The 24,418-nt window shown below is 36.1% G+C and overlaps 1 protein-coding gene across 1 annotated transcript in view; it reads left to right on the plus strand.

Annotated features, from left to right (window-relative positions):
* Nucleotides 1–24,418, plus strand: part of LOC106133081 (uncharacterized) — a 73,823-nt gene that overhangs the window by 25,690 nt on the left and 23,715 nt on the right. Inside the window, exons 2-4 of the mRNA XM_060946181.1 lie at nucleotides 17,862–18,070; nucleotides 18,662–18,797; nucleotides 22,826–23,034. Of these exons, the coding sequence (XP_060802164.1) occupies nucleotides 17,862–18,070; nucleotides 18,662–18,797; nucleotides 22,826–23,034 (554 nt within the window). The remainder of the gene's footprint in view (nucleotides 1–17,861; nucleotides 18,071–18,661; nucleotides 18,798–22,825; nucleotides 23,035–24,418) is intronic.

The following is a 24,418-nucleotide window of genomic DNA, read 5'->3' on the forward strand; positions in this document are numbered from 1 at the left end:
AATCTCGATAACTCTCGATAACTCTCGATAAGAAACAATAGCTATCCGGTTATTCTGGTAAGAAACTGAGCGTTTGTGTTGAGGCTTTTAGCCATTTTACCGCCAACGGCAGCGCATGTTACCGTAAAACTATATTTTCCTGAAATAAAGAAAAGCGGGAAAACTGTCAATAACAGAAGCCGTAAACCGTAAGCGGCGCGTCTGGAAAATATTAAGTAAGGAAATATAATATCTTTAAGCTATACGAGCGATTTAGAAAGTTAGCATTCGCCCGCGATTCTTATTAAAAAAAAAGTATTTGCAAATTTGTTGAAATCAGTTTAATATACCTATAAGAATAATTTATCGAAAAAGTTAAAATATTAATAATGTAAATAAACCAAATTTTTAATATTTCAGAAAATGAACCACATAATTTTGTGCAAATCGTAAAATTTGAAAAATAGGCCATTCTTTTCCGGATAGAAAATCGTTTTCACAAAGGTCAGAATATTTTAAAATCTGTTGTGCCCTGTAGTTTCCAGCACTAGAAAAGAAGCATTCCTTCTCTACCCCGTGGATTTCGTAAAAGGTGACTAAGGGAATAAGCACATTCATTCAGTTTTTGATGATGATGATGACCCTGATTATGATAGATATTAACACGAGAGGTGAGGAAGGATGTAACTGGAAATTTACGCCATTTAATATCTGACGCCAACGTTTGACCTTCCAAAATACTGAATGAAATAAGTATAATAATAACTATACAAAATCCCGAGGGACTGGTGAAGAACACGTATTGTAAAAAAAGTGCCGTGTGGCTCCCGGCACTAATAAAAAAAAAGAATAAGACCACTCCAGCTTGTTCCCAATAATGTCTTAAAAAGGCGACCAAGGGATAGGCTTATAAATTTGGGATTTTTTTTTTTAGGCGATGGGCTAGCCATCACTTTTTTGAATCTCAATTCTATCGTTAAGCCAGACAGCTGAACGTGGCATATTAGTCTTTTCGAAACCATTGGCTCTGTCTACCCCGCAAGGGATATAGATGTGAATAATCACGTATATATCAGCGGATACATATGTTAGTAAGTACGTATAATGTATGTATATAAAAATAAATGTAATTTTTACGCCTTTGTTTCTTTAGGGAAAATCTATGCATTATTCTTTGAGATATATTGCTTAAGGGTCTTCGAATGGGATATTATCCCGTCCTAAAATAACAGGCGACGGAAAATAAAATATTGTTTTTCGTTACATTAGTAATCATATATCTTTCTTTGCATTATTACTGTAACATTTTCCTCGTTTTACGCTAACGTCGGAATCAGTATGGTAAAGAAGGAATATTGTTTGATGGAACACACTTACAATACTCGTAAGTACCTTCTTTTCTTCTTCGTTTATAAGTATATCCTTAAGTCGCCTTTTAAGACATCCTTGTTAAAGAGATGGATGGGTTCTATTCTTTTTTTGTATTGGCGCCGGGAACATAATCAAACATACTTCAAAAGAAGTCAATAATAAACAACGCAATAAATATAAAAAGTCGAAGTGGAGAGCATACGGAACTAAATTATTCCTCTCCTTAAAACATCTAGTGCCGATAAAGCGCTATGAAGTTTCTTTGTAGTTTTTTAAAATGATATTGCTTTGAAAGTTTGTTTCCACTTTTCCTTCAATATTAGTTCCAAGAAACTCTCTCTTTAACAGGAATTGTTAAAGGTTGAAGTGGACTCATGATCAAAGTCCGCAATTTTATTGTATTCGTCTTAAGTTTGACTCGTTTTTTGAGTTCATTATTTTGATCTCGGAATAAATTAGAAAAATCGTTGCATACATATGTACATACAAACATGTAATCACGTCTACATCCCTTGTGGGTGGACAGAGCCAACTATCTTGTAAAGACTAATAGGCCACGTTCAGCTATTTGGCTTTAAGATAGAATTGAAATTCAAATAGTGACAGGTTCAAGTTCAGTTCAGGACTCAAGTTTATAAACCTACCCCTTAGAATCATTGCAAATCTGTTATTTTCAAACACAATTGTAAACAATCTGTGATTGCAGCTTGAAATTTGATTTTAGTCTTTATTATTATTTTCTTTGGTTCGTTCATGACTAAGAATTTATTAGAGTTGTAAAAGCTCTGATAGAAGAATAGCAACTGACGAACATGGAAAAAATACTGAATATCATTAAAAACCGGCCCACCACAGACTTATCACTTCTCAAATGTTTACAAGAAGATCATAAACATCATATCCTGTCTGAAAGTAGTACAGTTTGTAGCACAAAGGCGGTCGCCCAACGTTTATTTATGCCCAGTGAGAGGACCCAAGCTTCCCATTAGCAGCATGTAATGTGTTTAGCCTGTTGATGTTTACATGCCATAATAAAGAGCGCCGGTGGACGAACGGTTTAGGTGTCCGGCTAAAATGTGCATGTTATAGATTCAAATCCCACCTCATTTATTGAGGAACGCTTAAGGCTATATAGCATCACGCTGCAACTTTTAGGAGCGAAGCAGTAATGGAAAATGTGAAAAAAAGACGGGGAAATTTATTCAAATTTCAATGATGCCCAAAATAACTATTCCACGCGGACGAAGTCGCGGGCACAGCTATCTTGAATAAAGGTCGTAATGGCGCACCCCTGGTTCCTCTCCAGAAGAGTGAAGATTCCCGGTTAACCGGGACGAAGAAGTTTACATTCTGTAATGAGGAATTGTTGATAATTTCAAAGCGGGCGATTAAAGGCCGGATATTGTGATCTTTAATGGTAATTTTGTTGACGCCATTATGTTTGAGAGCGTTTTGATTCAGTGGTCTTTTAACGGTAATGTTATTCAGATATAAGCTTTATTGATAACTAAAAAGTAAGTTTTTTAAAATTATTGTTTCACTAACAAGTCCCTTACTCAGTCCTAACTTAGAACAACCTAAGTTCGGGACTTCTAAAAATCTGATGCTTACTCAACTTGATGTTCACCACGCTAGGTGTTCCTGTTACGAGAATTCCTTGTTTAGTGACAATACTGTTGGCTCTGTCTACCTCGCAAAAAATATAGACGTGATTTTATGTATGTATGTATGTGTGTAAATTAAGGGGGTCTCACTAGGATAAATCTCGCCTCTTTCCCGGATGGGTAGGCAGAGACTACATCTTTCCACTTACCACGATCCCTGCACACTTCTTTCGCTTTATCCACATTCATAACTCTCTTCATACAAGCTCGTCGTTTTCGGATTCTTACTAGGAAAGGATTTAAATTGCCGGAAACCATTGGTGCAACGCACAACAGAACATAAAATTGCATTAATTATAACTGAAAATAGTTCCTTTTAGTTTCCAAACAGAGATGAGTAAATCAAAATACAGAATTTCAAATATTCGCACTCACAAATCATACGGCGCGCTCCAGACTCACAAAGGCATTCCCAAATAGAAATTGAAAAAAGCTACGAAAAGGCTATTTAAAAAACATCTGAAACGGAACAAGTCATAAGCGGAAGCGGTTGGTCAGATCAAATATTTCTGAGAAAACTGTCCACAGAGATAACATTAGCATCGCTAGTTCTTTTTCTTTTTGGGAAATATGATTTTGAAACACCTAAAATCAAGCCTTTGTGTCTAAAGTGTAGAACACTACGTCTTTTACAAAACACAATTAAAAAGAAAAAAATACGTGTAGGTATGTTCTCAAAAATATAATCAGTAAACACCGTATTGCTAATTAAATAAAATTATTTTCACATAATGTTCCAGTTAATTTCTGTTAATTCTACGTAAACAAAAACAGATTAAAAGAAAATATGATTCACTCACGTATTTTAAATGTAATGAAAATCTCTAAAATCTTTATCCTCGCACCAAACCACATAAAGGACGCATTTGGAATACGCTCGTGAATCACGGCAGGGGGAGTGGAATGCGTTAATAAGTCCCGTAGGACTCCGTGATGCTGTACCTACAGTTTGTGAAACTGCCTTGTGGAGTTTTAGAATAGTTTAGCGTTTTCTTCATAAATGTTTCTTTGTTTTATGAACTCAAATCTAGTGTCTTCAAAATTCTTAAACGTGCTTTGTATTGAGTATGTGATTTTGACGTGTAGTTAGCACTTAAGTATAAGACTGGCTATATGTAGGAATCACTATCACTACATAGTATAAAAAAGTCGCTATTTTAGTCTGTTTGTCTGTATGCTTAAATCTTTAAAATTACGCAACGGATTTTGATGCGGTTTTTTGTAAACAGGTAGAGTGAATCAAGAGGAAGGTTTTTATGTATAATTTTTTCCGAATTTTGCACCCGTGCGAAGCCGGGGCGAGTCGCTAGTCTTAAACACAAAAACCCGTGGGAAATATTTGGAGTGGTCCTATGCCAAATGTCGGATACCACACGGCGAATTTCAAAGTGACCGTTAAATTGAGTTCGTTGTATTGAGTATGTGATTTTGACGTGTAGTTAGCACTTTAATATAGGAATGGCTATATGTAGGAATGGCTAATAAATTTGGGATTTTTGTAGGCGATAAGCTAGCAACATGTAACTATTTGAATTTCAGTTCCATTGTGAAGCTATACAGCTGATGGTGGCTTTTCAGTCTTTTCAAGACTGTTGACTCTACCTACCCCGCAAGGGACATAGACGTGATTATGTATGTAATAGTATTCCTAAATGACTTCGAAATGTATAAATGATTTTTTTTAATTTGCTCACTTGTTGAATGCTCCCTCGAATCTTGTCTAGTATTAAGTAAGTAAGTAAGTAAATGCTTTATTGTTCACTAAAGGAGTAGTACATTACAAATAAAAACAGTACAGTACAAAGGTGGACTTATCCCTAAGTAGGATCTCTTCCAGCCAACCTGAATTTTCTGCGGTAGTAGTAAAGTATAGTAGTATTATTTGAAATTGCTGCGGTATTTTCAAATATCTCCTGGATCAAATCAAATCAAATCAAAATAATTTATTTGTAAATACAGGTAAATACAAAGATGTCAATACAATTAAGGTGCTATGTATTTTGCCAAAGTGGCGTACAAATATAAAGTCATAAATAAAAAATAAAATAATTAACATTGATTACAGTTTGTCTTTTAGGAAGTCATCAAGCTTATAATAGCATTTCTCAACGAGTAGTTTATGAAGGCTTTTTTTAAATGTATCTAAACTGGCCGATCTGGATCTATTGGTTGAACGAACTGTTAACATTTACATCACCGATATCAATCAATCACGCTAAAATTAATCACCCAAAAAAGGTGTCAGTAAAGGATTTATTGGCCAATTCCCCGAAAGTAGGGTACCGTACCGATGTACGGAATGAATCTGAAATCACTTGGCAACCAAACGCTGTACTCCTGTTTGTACTACGAGTATCTTCACCAGACTACAATTTCTTGAGAATTTATGATAATTTCCACAAATGCAGTTCAACAATTTCAATTAGCCGCGCGTCGTAAATAACATATATTATAACGTTTCTTTTCAAATATTCTTGTGGGTTTTTCGGTTTTATAAGAAAATTAAAAAGATCTTCTTTAGAGATGACGTCATTATAACTTGACGCCAAAAATTTTAGAGAATTTCTTTCAGTGTGTTTTCGGATGAGCTATCGTAAATGAATAAGACAGTCCTTAATTTTCTATATGCAAATTAAAAAGGTGGGGACAAAACGATAAGAACAATGAGACTACATCAACCAAATCGAGATGAGGAAGACAGGATTAGCCGCCGACGGATATAAGCCGGTAGATTTGTACGCTTCTCTTTGTGAGGCTGCCTGTACTGTTTCGCTGCCAATTGCAGATTCGCGGCTTGTTCTCATTGGTCGGCTTGTTTCGCTCAGTAGTATACTAAGCGTTTGTATGAAAACGTTACGTGATCACCTACATACATACATATACATATAGTCACGTCTATATCCCGTGCGGGGTAGACAGAGCCAACAGTTTTGAAAAGACTGAATGGCCACATTCAGCTATTTGGCTTAATAATAGAATTGAAATTCAAATAGTGACAGGTTGCTAGCCCGTCGCCTAAAAAAGAATCCCAAGTTTGTAAGCCTACCCCTTAGTCGCCTTTAACGACATCCATGGGAAAGAGATGGAGTGGTCCTATTCTTTTTGGTATAGGTGCCGGGAACCACACGGCACCAGTGATCACCTTTCTGGCGTTAGTCCTGGTTGCCTCGTCATCTCCTTGGAGTCTGAGGTGTGTGTATGATCTTTGACCTGGATAAATCAGAGTTTTTAAACGAAGTGACTCTCGTCTGACCTCCGCATACTAGATACTCTTGAACCTGGATTAGATAAGTCAGAGTTTTTAAACGAAATGACTCTCGTCTCACCTCCGCATACTAGATACTCTTGAACCTGGATTAGATAAGTCAGAGTTTTTATACGAAGTGACTCTCGTCTGACCTCCGCATACTAGATACTCTTGAACCTGGATTAGATAAGTCAGAGTTTTTATACGAAGTGACTCTCGTCTGACCTCCGCATACTAGATACTCTTGAACCTGGATTAGATAAGTCAGAGTTTTTATACGAAGTGACTCTCGTCTGACCTCCGCATACTAGATACTCTTGAACCTGGATTAGATAAGTCAGAGTTTTTATACGAAGTGACTCTCGTCTGACCTCCGCATACTAGATACTCTTGAACCTGGATTAGATAAGTCAGAGTTTTTAAACGAAATGACTCTCGTCTGACCTCCGCATACTAGATACTCTTGAACCTGGATTAGATAAGTCAGAGTTTTTATACGAAGTGACTCTCGTCTGACCTCCGCATACTAGATACTCTTGAACCTGGATTAGATAAGTCAGAGTTTTTATACGAAGTGACTCTCGTCTGACCTCCGCATACTAGATACTCTTGAACCTGGATTAGATAAGTCAGAGTTTTTATACGAAGTGACTCTCGTCTGACCTCCGCATACTAGATACTCTTGAACCTGGATTAGATAAGTCAGAGTTTTTATACGAAGTGACTCTCGTCTGACCTCCGCATACTAGATACTCTTGAACCTGGATTAGATAAGTCAGAGTTTTTATACGAAGTGACTCTCGTCTGACCTCCGCATACTAGATACTCTTGAACCTGGATTAGATAAGTCAGAGTTTTTATACGAAGTGACTCTCGTCTGACCTCTGCACCCTAGATACGCAGGTTTATTCACCTTTAATTCATTCAAACAATGTACATAATTTAGTAAATAGTCGTAGGTATTTAACGTGACCAATTTGATCCTGTGCCGTTATGGTGCGTCAGGCAAAATTTTATAAAAAGACTGTCTACGAGACAGTCTTTAGTCTTTAGACAGTGTCTAGCCAGACAGCTAATACTACACAAAAAAATCAAAGTTTAAAGTTTTGATACGATTGCGGTAAAAACAGGCCTAAAAACTTTTTATACCTATAAAACAGGCCATTTAGAAAGCCATGTACCATTTTATAACGTTTAAGAAAGCCTTCAGGACCAATTTTATGTATCACAAAAAAAGCTGACGATTTAAATTTTATGTCACCATTCTGAAATATGTTCTGCTTGACATTTAAATTAAACCAAATATTCAATGCAAACAAAGCTTCCACATGATATATGTAATTCATGACGAAAATCTATACAAATACCATTCTTTTGTTTCAAACACAGACCATTATATAATGGCCCCGAAAAGTACAATCGAATACAAAGCTATATTTCATGAATGACACGCAAATGTACTTTACAGTCGTCATGTGAAAAAAATATTTATCATTTCAATATTCACTGGTTTTACACGGAGGAAATAGATAATGGAGGTTGCATGTGTGGGGAAAATGAAGTTCTTACAAAATGAAACAGGATAATAATACTGTCTTATGATAGCTGTAAATATTCATGTGCACTTTATCGCACCACCAACTTTTTCTGTTTGGTCAGCTGGTTGACTGGTAGAGAATACCAAATGGCATCGAGTCCGCCTTTTACATTAAGTTACATAATTTTATTTACAAATAAAAAGTACTATCAGTAAACGTATAAGATGCTCAATAACAGTTGTAATTTTATAAACATAACATGACATTGTTTTATAACACAGTATAGCCAGTATTTGAGAATACTTAGCAATCAACTTCGTCATCCGACCTATTTTACAAGTCAAACGACTATATTTTTAACAAATCTAATAGCAGATATTTCTAAATACAAGTGTGGTTTAAATAGCTGTATATATACATGCGGTCTCCAATATGATATTAACCCCACGATTTTGATTTAAAAAAAAACATATTATTAAGACATCTGTTCAACAATGTTTTATTTACTCTATGACAATGGTGAAAAAAAAAATATATAGCAAACACGCTTCCTGCAATATGTTATTCAATTCACGACTTTGGTAAAACAGATTTTTTTTACCCAATCATGCGTTCTCCTCTGTGATATATACTCATACATACATACATACATACATATGGTCACGTCTATATCCCTTGCGGGGTAGACAGAGCCAACAGTCTTGAAAAGACTGAATGGCCACGTTCAGCTATTTGGCTTAATGATAGAACCGAGATTCAAATAGTGACAGGTTGCTAGCCCATCGCCTAAAAGAGGAATCCTAAGTTTATAAGCCTATCCCTTAGTCGCCTTTTACGACATCCATGGGAAAGAGATGGAGTGGTCCTATTCTTTTTTGTAATAGTGCCGGGGACCACACGGCACCACATATATACTCCACATCTTTTTTTACCCTCAAGGCCGCGCCTGTCATACAGTAACTTAATTTTTATTGTTTTCTTTTTCCGTCCTTATTTATTGACAGGTGTCAAAAACAATTTCGTCTCCATTTTTACGACTTACTAAACAAATTGGCTTTGTTATTCCGTAGGCGTTTTGGCGGAGAATTTCACAATGTATTTCCCTTTGAATTTTAGCCTAATTTACTGACTACGTTACTTGAATTGTAAAAAATTGGTTTCAATAAACTTTATTTTTTAAGGCGATGTACTTACAACCTGTCACTATGTGAATCTCAATTCCAACATCAAAGCATCCAGCTATTTAGCCATTATTATTTATTTATTTACGTACACAAAATTGTATACAACAGCATTTATTACAGTAGGTAATTTTGTAGTACAAAGATGCTACTTATTTTAAAAGAAATTTCTTCAAAAATAAATATAATAAACGCAATATAATATAATAGACCCATTTGCATGACCCATTATATGAATGAATGAATTAATGTCTGGTAAAAGAAAACGAAAAAATATAAGCGAATTCGACAGGGTTTATGTGTGTTGATTTCATGAAAGTCATTAAAATAATGACATTCTTGAAATTTAAAAACTTAACTTAAGGCGACTGTGTAGAGTTGAATTTGAACTAAAAACCCTGAACTTACGGACTCAAACCAAATAATAACGTACCTCGTTTTGTTGTAACTTCAAAACACAAATAGCAATAGAAGCATATTTAATTCAAAGGATCCTTAATCGGGTCCATTATACTCTGGGAGTTTGTTGAAAAGTTTCCTTATACGTATTTAACATCCTGAATCCTGTCAAAGTGCTTTGGGTTATTTACACAATATTCTAGTGAAGCGTAATAAACTATCATTCATTCACTCATTTAATCTATACTAATATTATAAAGCTGAAGAGTATGTTTGTTTGTTTGTACGCGCTTATCTCAGGAACTACTGGTTCGAATTGAAAAATTATTTTTGTGTTGAATTCATCATTTATCGAGATAGGCTTTATGCTATAAAACATCACGCTGCAACTATTAGGAGCGAAGTTATAATGGAAAATGAAAAAAAATATTAATTAAAATTATTCCACGTGGACGGAATCACGGGCACAGCTCGTCTCTTCTATATCCCTTGTGGGGTAGACAGAGCCAGCAGTCTTGAAAGACGGATGTCCACTTTCAGCTGTCGTTAATTAAACTTTTATTATGGCATTATCCACACACTACGAACATTTCCAATCTATTTCAACAAAATAAAACTAATTCATCACATTCTCTCCAGCAAATTAAGAGACACGGCTTTATTTTGAAATACCAATGTAATTTAGAATGCGTGGATGTTAAATTTATTTATAAAATCACGTTCCTGATTTACAAGGGATAATAAGTGGTATTTTTGTTTGTCTAACGTCATTTATCACAGCTGTCGGCGTGATGACTTGGAATCTACAGTCGCCTGCAGAGAAACATAAAACACTGTTCACGTAGATGGATAAATAAATAAATAATAAATATACATACATACATACATACATATGGTCACGTCTATATCCCTTGTGGGGTAGACAGAGCCAACAGTCTTGAAAAGACTGATAGGCCACGCTCAGCTATTTGGCTTAATGATAGAATTGAGATTCAAATAGTGACAGGTTGCTAGCCCATCGCCTAAAATAAAGAATCCAAGTTTGTAAGCCTATCCCTTAGTCGCCTTTTACGACATCCATGGGAAAGAGATGGAGTGGTCCTATTATTTTTTGTACTGGTGCCGAGAACCACACGGCACCAATAATAAATATATACGGGACAAATTACACAGATCGAGTTAGCCTCGAAGTAATTTCGAGATTTGTGTTACGAGATACGAACTCAACGATACTATATTTTATAATAAATACTTATATAGATAAACATCCAAAACCCAAGCTAATCAGAAAAAAATCTTTTGTCATCATGCCCTGGCCAGGATTCGAACCTTGGACTTTCGGTGTCGCAGACAAGCGTACTACCGCTGCGCCACAAGGGCCGTCAATAACGAATACATATGTATAATCACGTATTTATCCCTTACGATGTGGACAGAGCCTACAGTCTCAAAACGACTGAAATGCCACGTTCATCTATACCTATGGCTTAATGAGTGACAGGTTTCAACAGTTCTAGCCCATAGCTTAAAAGAAGAATGGAAAGAAGTTTAGGTATGTGTTTCCAAATAATTATTTTTTAATTTCAAAAATAAAACTACTGTCAGACGAGGCTGCGGGTGAAAGCTAGTTAAGGAAATAAATCATCAAATAATATTTGAAGATCTGTTTTTATTTCTGCAAACTTGTTAACTGATTTCTATATTTGGCTTCGAAACGAAATAAAATTATTATATACAACTGTGTGTGCCATTAGAAAAAAGATCAGTACCGCTACATTTCTTCCCCATTGATTTTGTAAAAGGCGACTAAAGGATAGGCTTATAAACTTAGGAGTCTTCTTTTAGGCGACAAGCTAGCAACCTGTCACTATTTGAATCTCAATTCTATCATACCTACCTATATAACTGAACGTGGCCTATCAGTCTTCTGTCTACCCCGCAAGGGATATAGACGTGATTATATATATGTATATGTGTAAATACTGCATTTATTATAATGCATTAATAAAATGACATCATAATTCAATGTTTCGGAATTAATTTTATGTAAACGGAATGGCCCCAAGAAATCATTCCAGCGAAATAAAATTAACAGTCTATGTCATGTCCTGTGAAGCGTTATTTCTGAACGTGTGTTCTTTTATGTAAGTGGCGGAAATTGATTTTACACGGGATGAACCTTCCCTTGATAGGAATTGTCGAACATTATGTTTGTGTTCGTGTTATTTTGAGATGAAAGTTGTTTTATTGTCCGTCTAATTTGAAATTGCACCTTTTTTACCGGAGAACTAATGGAATGTTGGTTGGTGTGTGTAGGGCACTAATAAAAAAAGAATAAGACTACTCTATCTTGTTCCCATGGATGTCGTAAAAGGTGACTAAGGGATATGCTTACAAACTTGGGATTCTTGTTTAGGCGGTGCGCTAGCAACCTCTCAATATTTGAATCTCAATTCAATCATTAAGTCAAGTAAAGGTGACCTATCAGTCTTTTGAAGACTGTTCGCTCTGTCTGCCCCGCAAGGGATATAGACATGACGATATGTATGTATGTAACTAATGGAATCCAAAGTAGTTTACACTGTTTAATAAATAATAACTGTGCACTACAGAAAGCTAAGTCTCATCTCTGCGTGTTCCCTGTTGCGCCCTCCACAGAAGTGTTTCGGGGCCCAGGGTCTGCCTTCCGACTTTTCTCTCTCCATCATCATCATCTCGCAAAGTAGCTTCTCGCGTCTGTCCTTATATCTGTATGTCCGATGAAAATGCTGCAGTGTAGTTTGTTCCGCCGCTTCTTCTACACATGCGCTTTGGAAGCGGTAGCAGTTATAATTAAAAGATTTAAGTGATGTGACGTCAATAAGTGATACCTTGTATCCAATTTTGAAAATAAATCTATTCTATTCTATGCATGTACACTTAGATTTTTAAAACTACACATGTGATACAGTTTCTATACTTACATACATATGTATATATAATCATATCTATATCCCTTGCGGGATCCAACAGTCTTGAAAGACTGATAGGCCATGTTCAGCTGTTTGGTTTACTAATCAAATTGAGATTCATATAAAGTGACAGGTTGCTAGACCGTCGCCAAAAAAAGTCTCAGGTTTATAAGCCGATAGGCGACTAAGGGATAGTCGCCTTTTACGGCATCCATGGCAAAGAGATGGAGTGGTCCAATTTCTTTTCTATTGATGCCGGGAACCACACGGCGCAGTTTATATGTATATACAGAGTGATTCAAGAAGGTTTATATAAATAAATGCTACCCGTGCGAAGCCGGGGCGGGACTTTAGTACCTAATAATATAATATTGACGTCTTTATCCATACGGGGTAGGCAAAACCAAAACGTTAAAGGTTAAAAGTTGTTAAATTGAAGGCTACACTCAGCCTAATAATGTATTGAATAACATATAGTGATAATTTGCTTTCTCATTACCAGAACAATCCCTAGTTTATAATACCTAAATAAAAAATGTCACACAAAATTTTCTCTTTGAAAATTTATAAACAGAAGTACTTATAGTAAAATACATTTATGAAATATAAAAGTATTTTTCGTTAAAGCCTAAGTGCTATTGATTTTTTCTCAAAGCAAAATACTTTTAAAGCGAAACAAAAAATTGTACATTACTTTTCTGCGGTTTTTTAAATACGAGTACGTTGGAACATTTTCAGATATAAAAAAAGATGATAAACATTAATTTATATTTTGTGTATTGAACAAGCAAGTAAAGTAGTGTAGTTACCGGCGCTTAAGGATAGCTCTCCATACCTTCATATGGATGTCGTAAGAAACGACTAAGTGACAGGCATTTTAAATAGGGACTCTTCTTATAGGCGATGGGCTAGCAACTTGTCACTATTAGAATCTCAATTCTATTAGTAAAACATACAGCTGAACGTAGCCTATCAATATTTTCAAGACTGTTGGCTCAGTCTACCCCGCAAGGGATATAGACGTGATAATATATATATGTATGTGCCGTGTGGTTCCCGGTACCATTTCAAAAAAGAATAGGACCACTCCATCTCTTTCCCACGGATGTCGTAAAAGGCGACTTAGAGATAGGCTTATAAACTTGGCATTCCTCTTTTAGGCGATGGGCTAGCAACCTATCACTATTTGAATCTCAATTCTATCACTAAGCCAAACAGCTGAGCGCGGCCCATCAGTATTTTCAAGACTGTTGGCTCAATCTACACCGCAAGGGATATAGACGTGATAATATATATATGTATGTATGTATATTTTTTTGTTTGTTTTATATACTGTTCGCTTCGCCCGCGCGGTGTAAGCGCCAGCTATACGCGCGAATTCAGTGTCACGTACAAATGAATACAGATTTTTCTCAATTTCCACATGGACTATCCTATCCTACTATGGAATATCCTACACCTACACTTTCAATGACATACCTGCAAAATTTCAAGACGTTTGGTTCAGTAGATAACGCGTGATGATGTAACAAACAAACAAACAAACTCACTTTGGCATTTATAATAATATTAGGTGTAATTTTTTTCGTGGCGCTTTAAAGTGTTCAGTACTTTCTTACTTACATTTTTTATTACAGGAAGCTTGTTATAAGTAAACGTAAACACGTCAGATATAAAAATGGAGTTTGCAAAAGCGAAACTCTAATAAAACGTCTGTTCATTGGAATTTCGCTCGAAATTACTCAGTTTTTCGTCGTCGAACTTTGGATGCACTGTGATAAACTCGTTTTATGCGTTGTGAACAGAACTTCGGAAATGTGAATTAAGAGCTACTTAGGGCTGTCTTAGAAATACTTATTACATAAAAGAAAAATAACTTTATGTATTATGTACTTCTAGGACAGCCCTAGGTAGCCCTAGGTATATACATAGACAGAGCCAATAGTCTACGAAAGATTGATAGGCCACGTTCAGCTATTTGGCTTAATGATAGAATTGAGATTCAAATAGTGACAGGTTGCTAGTCCATCGCCTAGAAGATGAATCCCAAGTTTGTAAGTCTTTCCCTTAGTCGCCTTTTACGACATCCATGGAAAAGAGGTGGAGTGGCCCTATTCTTTTTTGTATTGGTGCCGGGAACCACACGGCACAGTACACATTTTATTCCTCCCGGCGTTAAATTTTTACAACCTCACCTCTCCGAAGAGGGGTGTGCCTAGTCGTAATGGTAGGCAGGTTCCACTATAAATATTTTTTTCATATTTTATAATTAGGTATATCATTATTATATATATTAGTAAGTCAGCAAGTTATCCAATTCAGGACCATTGCGCTGAACTTAAAGTTCATTTGTACGAGTACATTTTTTGCCTTTTGAAGTTTAAGACTTATACTTATTTTTTAAGTCGATTCGGTCATAAAATACGACCGGTTATATTATACTCGATCTCACTCAAATTTTACAGAAATATGATAAGATTTTTCTAGCAACCCTAAGATATATGTTACTTTCATTTTGTGAACTTTAAAACTTCATGCAGATCCAGTGAAGTAGATTTCCAACTTACTCATTTGACAAGCAACTGGAGTTTGTAACAATGCTTAACAAAAAACAAACAAAAAAGGAAGCCTCTTTTTAAGAATACTTACATATAGTATCGTGTATATTCCTTGCGGGGTAGACAGAGCCAACAGTCTTATAAGACTGAAAATTTATGAAAGACTGAATATTATTAATTAAGCTTATTTTTTTAAAATTATTTTTATGGCACAAGAGAAGTTCCTTTAGTCAACAAGGGAAGATACAAGAGGTTTGCAGGTATCGTTTATTGGAATCTCTGCCTATCTCCACTTGAAAGAGTCGTGATTTTATGTTTTTATTTAGTTTGTTTGTTTGTAATATCTTTATTGCACAGAAATTTACACAGTTTAAACTGATTAAAAATAAGTTGTAGGTACATTAATTCCAACGTCATACTTATCCAATATAATAAATAAATATATACGGGAATTACACTAATTGAGTTAGCCTCGAAGTAAGTTCGGGACTTGTGTTACGAGATACTTACTTAACGATACTATATTTTATAATAAATACTTATATAGATAAACATCCAAGACCCAGGCCAATCAGAAACAGTTCTTTTCTCATCATGCCCTGGCCGGTATTCGAACCCGGGACCTCCGATGTCACAGGCAAGCGTACTACCACTGCGCCATAGAGGTCGCCAAATATAAAGGCATCACAAACAAAATTACTCAACTCCCTAAAAGTTACTGAATTACAAAATTGCCTTTCACATAAATGTGTGTATTTTGGTTTCATTACAGTAAGCTTTTCTCAGAATACAATAAAATAAGCTCAGGTCAAAGTCACATTATATTTGTTTGTATAGTAATATCCTCAAGTTCATTAAAGGTTATGACATTGAAAGCCATTATGTTATGTCTTTCATATTGTGAAGACCACTTATCTTAAAAGAGGGTAATATTATTAGCAGATCTATTCATCGTGGCTTTTTTTGTCTGTTTAGATAAAGCAAGGTGAAAAAATAATAACAAAATTACTCGTCGTCGTTCTGAATATTGTGCCGTGTGGTTCCCAGCACCTATACAAAAAAGAATAACCACCATGACCAATAAGACCACTCCATCTCTTTTCCATGGATATCATAAAAAACGACTAAGGGATAGGGTTACAAACTTGGGATTCTAGGGGCTGGGCTAACAACCTGTCACAAAAAAAAAACATTATACCTACTGATATTCTGAACATACATACATACATATGGTCATGTCTATATCCCTTACAGGGTAAACAGAGCCAACAGTCTTGTAAAAACTGATAGGCCACGTTCAGCTATTTTGCTTTAAGATAGAATTGAGATTCAAATAGTGTCAGGTTGCTAGCCCATCGCCTAAAAGAAGAATCCCAAGTTTATATGCCTATCCCTTAGTCGCCTTTTACAACATTCATGGGAAAGAGATGTAGTGGTCCTATTCCTTTTTTTATTGGTACAGGGAACCACACGGCACTGCCGGTAACTATAGACAAAGTATAAAAAAAGTAACCTTAAAGAAAATGTTAAACATTTTATTTTATCGTGGCGTTGAACAACTATTGTTTGTTTGAATTTATGCTCTTTTAGTTCCACAAATAACAACTTCTGCATTGCAACTTTCAAATTCATCTTGTTTCTTGTTAATATACTTCTTGGTCGACATTAAATAATGTTTTCATTTCTCTGGATTTCAAAACTTTAAAAATATTTCACCTTTTAGTCTACATATATTCACGTCCATATCCCTTACGGGGTAGACAGAGCCAGCAGTCTCACAAAGGCTGTCAGGTGACGTTCACCTACATATACTGCTTTATGATGGAATTGAGATTCAAATAATGACAGGTCACTAGCCCATCGCCCATAAGAGGAATCCCAAGTTTTTAGGCCTATCGCTAAGTCGTCTCTTACGATATTCATGGGTAGACTAAGAAGTGGTTCTATTCTAAAGTACCGGAAACCACACGGCACACGGCGTAAGGAATAGCCGTCGCCAATCACGTCTTTGCGATTTGAGTTAGTTTGATGTACGTTCAATTGGTAGCTCGCCAATTATACCACTTCTGTATGTGCCGTGTGGTTCCCGGCACCAACATAAAAAAGAATAGGACCACTCCATCTCATTTCCCATGGATGTCGTAAGAGACAACTAAGGGATGGGCTTATAAAACTTGGGATTCTCGTTTTAGGCGATGGGCTAGCAACCTGTCACTATTTGAATCTCAATCCTATTATAAAGCCAAAATACTAAACGTGGCCTTCCAGTTTCTTCAAGACTTTTGGCTCTGTCTACCCCGTAAGGGATATAGATGTGACCATATGAATGAATGTATGTTCTATTTTGTGGCTGAAACAACATTTTTTATTACTTTTTAGTAAATTAATGTTTTCTAAATTCATTTTAGGTTTATAAAGAGAAATATTAGAATGGCTTTTGGCTCTGTTTTCCACGCAAGGGATATGGACGTGACTATGTGTATGTATACATACATGTTGACGACCGATGAAAATGCTGCAGTGTAGTTTGTTCCGCCGCTACTTTTACACATGCAGTTTGGAAGCGGTAGTAGTTATAATTAGATTTAAGTGATGTGACGTCAATAAGTGATACCTTGTATCCAATTTTGAAAATAAATCTATTCTATTCTATACTTTATGCTCATAATAGTAATTCAATAAACCATTCTGGACGGCCTCTGTGGCGCAGCGGTGGTACGCTTGTCTGTGACACCGGAGGTCCCGGGTTCGAATACCGGCCAGGGCATGATGAGAAAACAACTTTTTCTAATTGGCCTGGGTCTTGGACGTTTATCTAGATAAGTATATTATAAAAAGATATAGTATCGTTGAGTTAGTATCTCGTAACACAAGTCTCAAACTTACTTCGAGGCTAACTCAATCTGTGTCATTTGTCCCGTGTATATATAATATATTGTCCCGTATATATACATATATATTCTTTGTCCACAGAAGCCGGAGGTCTTCGTACCACGGAACTACGCATTACCCCCCGAGTCGTACAACGTGGTAGAAATGTCACAATGGCGTGTGTATATCAGTCTAACGATTATGGAATTTATTCCGTGAAGTGGTACAAGGGTGCGCAGGAGTTCTACAGATACTCGCCATTGGAAAACCCCACGACCAGGGTGATGCCAGTCACTGGGATTAAGGTTGATGTAAGTTGTTTTTTTTTACATATGGTCACGTCTATATCCCTTGCGGGGTAGACAGGGCCAACAGTCTTGAAAAGACTGAATGGCCACGTTCAGCTATTTGGCTTAATGATAGAATTGAGATTCAAATAGTGACAGGTTGCTAGCCCATCACCTAAAAAAGGACCAAATTTGTAAGCCTATTCCTTAGTCGCCTTTTACGACATCCACGGGAAAGAGATGGAGGGGTCCTATTCTTTTTTGTATTGGTGTCGGGAACTACACGGCTTTTTTATTTTAAACCTTCTTGTTCTTACAAGCTTTTGTCCCGGTCGCATCCTCACCATTATGGAGAGGAGCCCGGGTTATGCCTTTGAACATGGATCCTGGATAGGGTGAGTCGGGTTTTTACCAAAAGCGACTCCCATCTGACCTTTAAATTCCAACATTGAAACTCCGAAATGAGACAGCAATAAATTCAACACCTTTCAAAACATATGCATAAACCAAAATGCTATATACCTATTATATATTTTAAGATTATTTTTTTTTATCATTTTAAGTTTTGAGTTAAAAAAGATGACTTAAAAATATGTCTTTTTTTTTCTTTTGCAGAGGTTAAGGTCGAACGAGACACACGTAGTGATAGTGCGAGTTACGCCAGCGCTTAGCGGCAATTACAGCTGCGAAGTCATACTAAACGCGCCTTCATACCCCCACTATACTGCCATGGGTAGACTGGATGTAGTTGGTAAGTTCTTCTATCATTATTTGGTCTTCTTCTACGTTACCACTATTTATATGGAGTCAGCACAGTATGTTACATTTTGCCAATTTGTTTTGCCACTTGCCATCTCACTATACATGCCGTGTGGTTTACGGCATTTTAAAATAAGACCACTCCATTTCTTTCACTTAGATGTCGTAAAAGGCAATTACGAAATAGACTTGTAAATTCGGGATTCGTCTTGTAGTCGATGGGCTAGTAACCTGTCACTATTTGAATCTCAATTCCATCATAAAGCTGAACGTGGCCTTTCACTGTTTTCAAGACTGTTAGCTCTGTCTACCCCGCAAAGGATTAAGTCGTGACTATATGCATGTATTTGAATGTACTTTTGCTTTTATTAAGAACCATTTTTTACAAACCGTTTATTATCTAAATCACTTTCCATTCTCAAAAAACATTTGATTAATTCTTTCTTATCTAAAAAGCAGATGAGACAGTGAATTTTTGGTTAGATATTAGGGTTCACTTGACTACAAACAGAAAATATACTGTAATTTTTGTCCAAAATAACATCTCCCTTCTCTATCATCGTTATGCCTGCTTACCCACACTAGGTGAGTATAGATATTCCTTTCCCAAGAAAGACCTAACCTGTACCAACCCCAAGAGTGTAATGACCTCTCAAGTTTTTCCTAAAAACAATTATCAAGCTTCGTATTAATTTAAAACGAAACGACAAAAACGTAGAAAACTTTTTTCAGACTCGAGCTCTTAAAATAAAACGTCTGTCACGTTTTACGGTGTTATTCTTGATTTTTCTCGAGCGAAATAAAAAGGTCACCGTCTGCAGAATCCAGGGAAAAGAGGAAGTCTCACAAATCCAATTAGAGACAAATTACTAATGAATCTACTTGTTTATCTGTCAGTTTTTTTCCTTGACCCGCCCCGTTATGGATGTACCGTTATGTACGTACTTAGGAACTGAATTGTGTGGAGTTAATGATAAACAAACGCGATTTCTGCAGATTTTGCATTGTTATGTGTTGAATAAGATTTTTGTAAAATAATAGAGGCCGCCCGCGCCTATATGTTATCTTGGGTCTTCAGATACCTACATACCAAATTTCATCGTAATCTGTTCAAAAGTTTTTGTGTGAAAGAGTAACAAACATCCATACTGACATACTCACAAACTTTCGCATTTATAATATTAGTAGGATTAGTTTTGTAGTGTCTGTTTTTCAATAATACAGGTATTAAACGCGCACGAAACGTACTTATATCGGACGTTTCGAATCACGTTATTAAACGTCTCACCCTTCACCCTTTTAAGGAGGTACAACCTCCTTAAAAGGGTGAGACGTTTAGCGGGGGTCAACATTTTTTTGTTTTATGACGGTCAAAGTCGCGTGCAACTTCTAGCATGAAAATAAATAAAAAAAACAAACTTTGTTCTGTTTTAAAAAAAAATACACTATCTCAGCTGCGATTCAAAGGTAATGGTGGAATATCTTCACTCAGTAATCGGCTCCGAATTATGCTCTCGCTCAAAAATACCTATAATTTCTTCATTCATCCTATTACTGGAAGACAAAGTACTTTCACAATAATTAATAGATCCTTTTAACGTATTAGGACAGCTAATGTGAACGGAGAATAGCCTATAAAAAGACAAAGCACCTGCTTCTGTATCTAATGGATTTCATTACACAATGTTTTTTTGTACGAAGGACAAATTTGCAACTATTTGATACATACCATCCATCCATATAATCACGTCTATATCCCTTGCGGGGTAGACAAAACCAGTAATTTTGAAAGGCTGATATACCACGTTCAGCTGATAGGCTTAATGATAGAATTGAGATTCGATACTAGGTAAAAATGACGTCGTAAACGGCGACTAAGGGTTAGGCTTATAAACTTAAGATTTTTCTTTTAGGCGACAGGTTAGCAACCTTACACTATTTGAATTTCAATTTCATCTATAAGCACGGCCACAGCGAAATAATGCCTATCAGTCTTTTTGGGCCTGTTAGTTCTGTCTACCCCGTTAGGATAAAAACGTGATTGTAATATGTAGGTAGATATGTGTTATTACTTTTAGAAATTAACCGGCCAGAACCTAGCCAAACGTCCTTAGTTAACCTTTATCTAACTGAAGAAGACAAATATTTTCTTTTACCTATCAAACGCCAATTTGTACGTGTAGGCTTTGGTCAGTCAGATAAAGTTACAAAAATATTGACTCAAAGAGAAGAACAAAGACACACGATCTTTAGTCCGGAATCAAGAACTCAAACATGTCGGACCTTTAAAAAGGTTTCACTTATTTATAGAGTTAAGAAAACATGGAAAGAATGTTTTATTTTTTTCTCCTTCATGAAATGTTTTTTTTTTTTTACTATAACGTTCATTTATTTGTTTTTTTGAAACTTTTGTGATTTATACTATTTTTCTTCAGTTTACACATCTAGTTTTTTATACTATATTTTTTATTGGTAATTTGAATACGCTTAACCTAAATCTGCCTGAGGGTATGAAAGATGAAATGTTATTAATATTAATAAATGATAAATTACACAGATCGAATTAGCCTATTAATTATGTTCGATACTTGTGTTACTAGATACTAACTCGACGATTCTTATTGACATTGCTCTGAGATTTAAACTTTAAGTGACAGCTCTATCAATTCCAAACTCTGTGGCTCTAAATAAAGACACATGGCCCTAACCGTAACTACGCTTTGTCCTTTTAGGGCGGCATCTCATTAATTACTTATCTAGGTTAGCTTTTGATGTGATCCTGTTTGGTATTATGTGAGCATTTCGACGAAAGTAAAGTGACCTCCATTTGTGGTTTTTACATGCATACATACATATAATCACGTCTATATCCCTTGCGGGGTAGACAGAGCCAACAGTCCTGAGCGGACTGATAGGCCACGTTCAGCTATTTGGCTTTAAGATAGAATTGAGATTCGAATAGTGACAAGTTGCTAGCCTATCGCCTAAAAAAAAAAAGAATCTCAAGTTTGTAAGCCTATCCCTTAGTCGCCTTTTACGACATCTATGGGAAAGAGATGGAGTGGTCCTATTCTTTTTTGTATTGGTGCCGGGAACCACACGGCACACACGGCATTTGTGGTTTTTGTAGACAAAAATACTGCTATAGTGCAAGTAACTTTTCGGGTAGCTCCGTTGTGGTCAAGTTTTTGTTAATTATACTTTGCATATATCATTTGCATAAGAATGAAAGTGGCTGAAATCAAAATCCTGAAATGACAAATTACCGTACATTAATGAAAAACATGCATACATATAATCACGTCTATATCCTTAGCGGAGTAGACAGAGCCAACAGTTTAGAAAAGACTAATAGGCCACGTTCAGCTGTTTGGCTTAACGATAGAATTGAGATTCAAATAGTGACAGGTTGCTAGCCCATCGCCCAAAAAAATGCCAAGCTTATAAGCCTATCCCTTAGGCGCCTTTTACGACATCAAAAATTATTTTAAATTTTCACACGGTATTGACCTCTGGGGCGCAGCGGTAGTGCGTTTGTCTGTGATACCAGAGGTACCAGCCTGGGTCTTGGGATGTTTAATCTAATTAGCTTATATAAAACGTTCGTCCCCTTACTCCTCCGAAACGGCTTGACCGATTTTCATGAAATTTTGTGAGCATATTGAGTAGATCTGAGAATCTGCCAACATCTATTTTTCATACCCCTTAGTGATGAGGAATGTCCACCCTCAACATTTTTTTTAACTAGAAATAACTTAAAAATTATTTATATGGAAAACAACCGCCGGGACATATATCACTACATAGTATAAAACAAAGTCGCTATTTTAGTCTGTTTGTCTGTATGCTTAAATCTTTAAAATTACGCAACGGATTTTGATGCGGTTTTTTGTAACAGGTAGAGTGATTCAAGAAGAAGGTTTTTATGTATAATAACATTTATAATTTTGCACCCGTGCGAAGCCGGGGCGGGTCGCTAGTTATGTATATACTTTAAATTTTGTTAACTTCTACCACCAGGGATCGGCGGTCTCCGAGCAACAGAACTGAGGATATCCCCACCAGTCGTACAGCGTGGTTCAGACGCGACCCTCGCCTGCTTGTACGAGTTGACGGACGCCCCACTGTACTCCGTCAAGTGGTACCGGGGTAGGCACGAGTTCTATCGGTATTCGCCTACTGAGACGCCAGCTACGAAGATATTCCCTTTCGCTGGGATTAATGTTGATGTAAGTATTGAAACCAGTAAGTTCGATTGCCGTGTGGCTCCCGGCAACTATAGAAACAAGAATAAAAACACGCCATATTTTTCCCGTAGATATCGTTAAAGGCGACTAAGGAATAAGCTGATAAACTAGGGATTCTTCTTTTAGGCGATGGGCTCACAATCTATCAGTATTTGAATCTCAATTCAATGTTTAAGCCATGAAGACGAACGTGGCCTTTTAGTCTTTTCAAGACCGTTGGGTTTATCTACCCTGAAAGGAAAATAAACCACATATCTTTAAGTTGAAACGTACATATATTTCAAGGTAACAAGAAAAAGTAAAAGTTTGACATCAAACAAATATAACCGTCACACCGACGGAATTTATGTGAAACGAACCGGAAACATAAAGAAATGTCAAAACATGGTATGACAGCCAGTCATAAACTCGAAAAGTCAGTACAACGGCCGTATCTCCAAGTTATGAGTGGAAACATATGACATAGCGCACATATACCTATATTGTCATAGAGTAGATTTAGTAGGGAGTCCAAGCGTCATCCCCTATAGGTAGACAGAGCTAACAGTAAATTATGTCGAAGGTTAAGCCAATCATGGCTGGATTGCTTAATTATGAGCTCATCGGAGTACAAAAATAATACTAAGTTTATAAGCACTGTCGTTTATAGACTGTTACAATCTGTGCGGTAAGGAAGCAGTATGTAAAAATTTATTGAATACAGCATACTTACTGTTCAAACTTCTATGAATGGAACATTCAACCTCTTTGTGTTGCTGTTTGTTTGTTGCTAGCCAAGTGCTGGCCAGTTATAAAAACAATACTTCATTTTTTATTTGATGGAATGTTAGTGAAAAAAATTCAAATTTTTTTTGGCATCTAAACAAAAACCAGATTAATAAGTGCATGTTTATAAGAATTATATACTATTTTAGTTCATTTCATCTAACCAAGTTACATTTTCTCCATTTCAAACATTTCAAAAGTAAACACTTACACAATACATTACATACATTTACTGCTAAAATTTTTTAACTAAACCAAGTGATGCATAAAATGCTCGTAATTATTTAACCTTCTGCAATTCGGCGCTGTTGTTATCATGTCAAATATCTGTACTAATATTATAAAGCTGAAGAGTTTGTTTATTTGTTTGAACGCGCTAATCTCAGGAATTACTGGTTCGAATTGAAAAAATATTTTTGTATTGAATAGACCATTTATCGAGAAAGGCTTTTAGGAGCGAAGAAATAATGGAAAATGTGAAAAAAAAAACGGGGAAAATTATTCATCCCTGAGGGCTTCAATGATGCCCAAAAAATTACTATTCCACGCGGACGAAGTCACGGGCACAGCTAGTGGGTGCTAAAATTCGATATTTAAATTG

This window comes from Amyelois transitella, chromosome 10 (assembly GCF_032362555.1).
Source record: "Amyelois transitella isolate CPQ chromosome 10, ilAmyTran1.1, whole genome shotgun sequence".
Lineage (NCBI taxonomy): Eukaryota > Metazoa > Arthropoda > Insecta > Lepidoptera > Pyralidae > Amyelois > Amyelois transitella.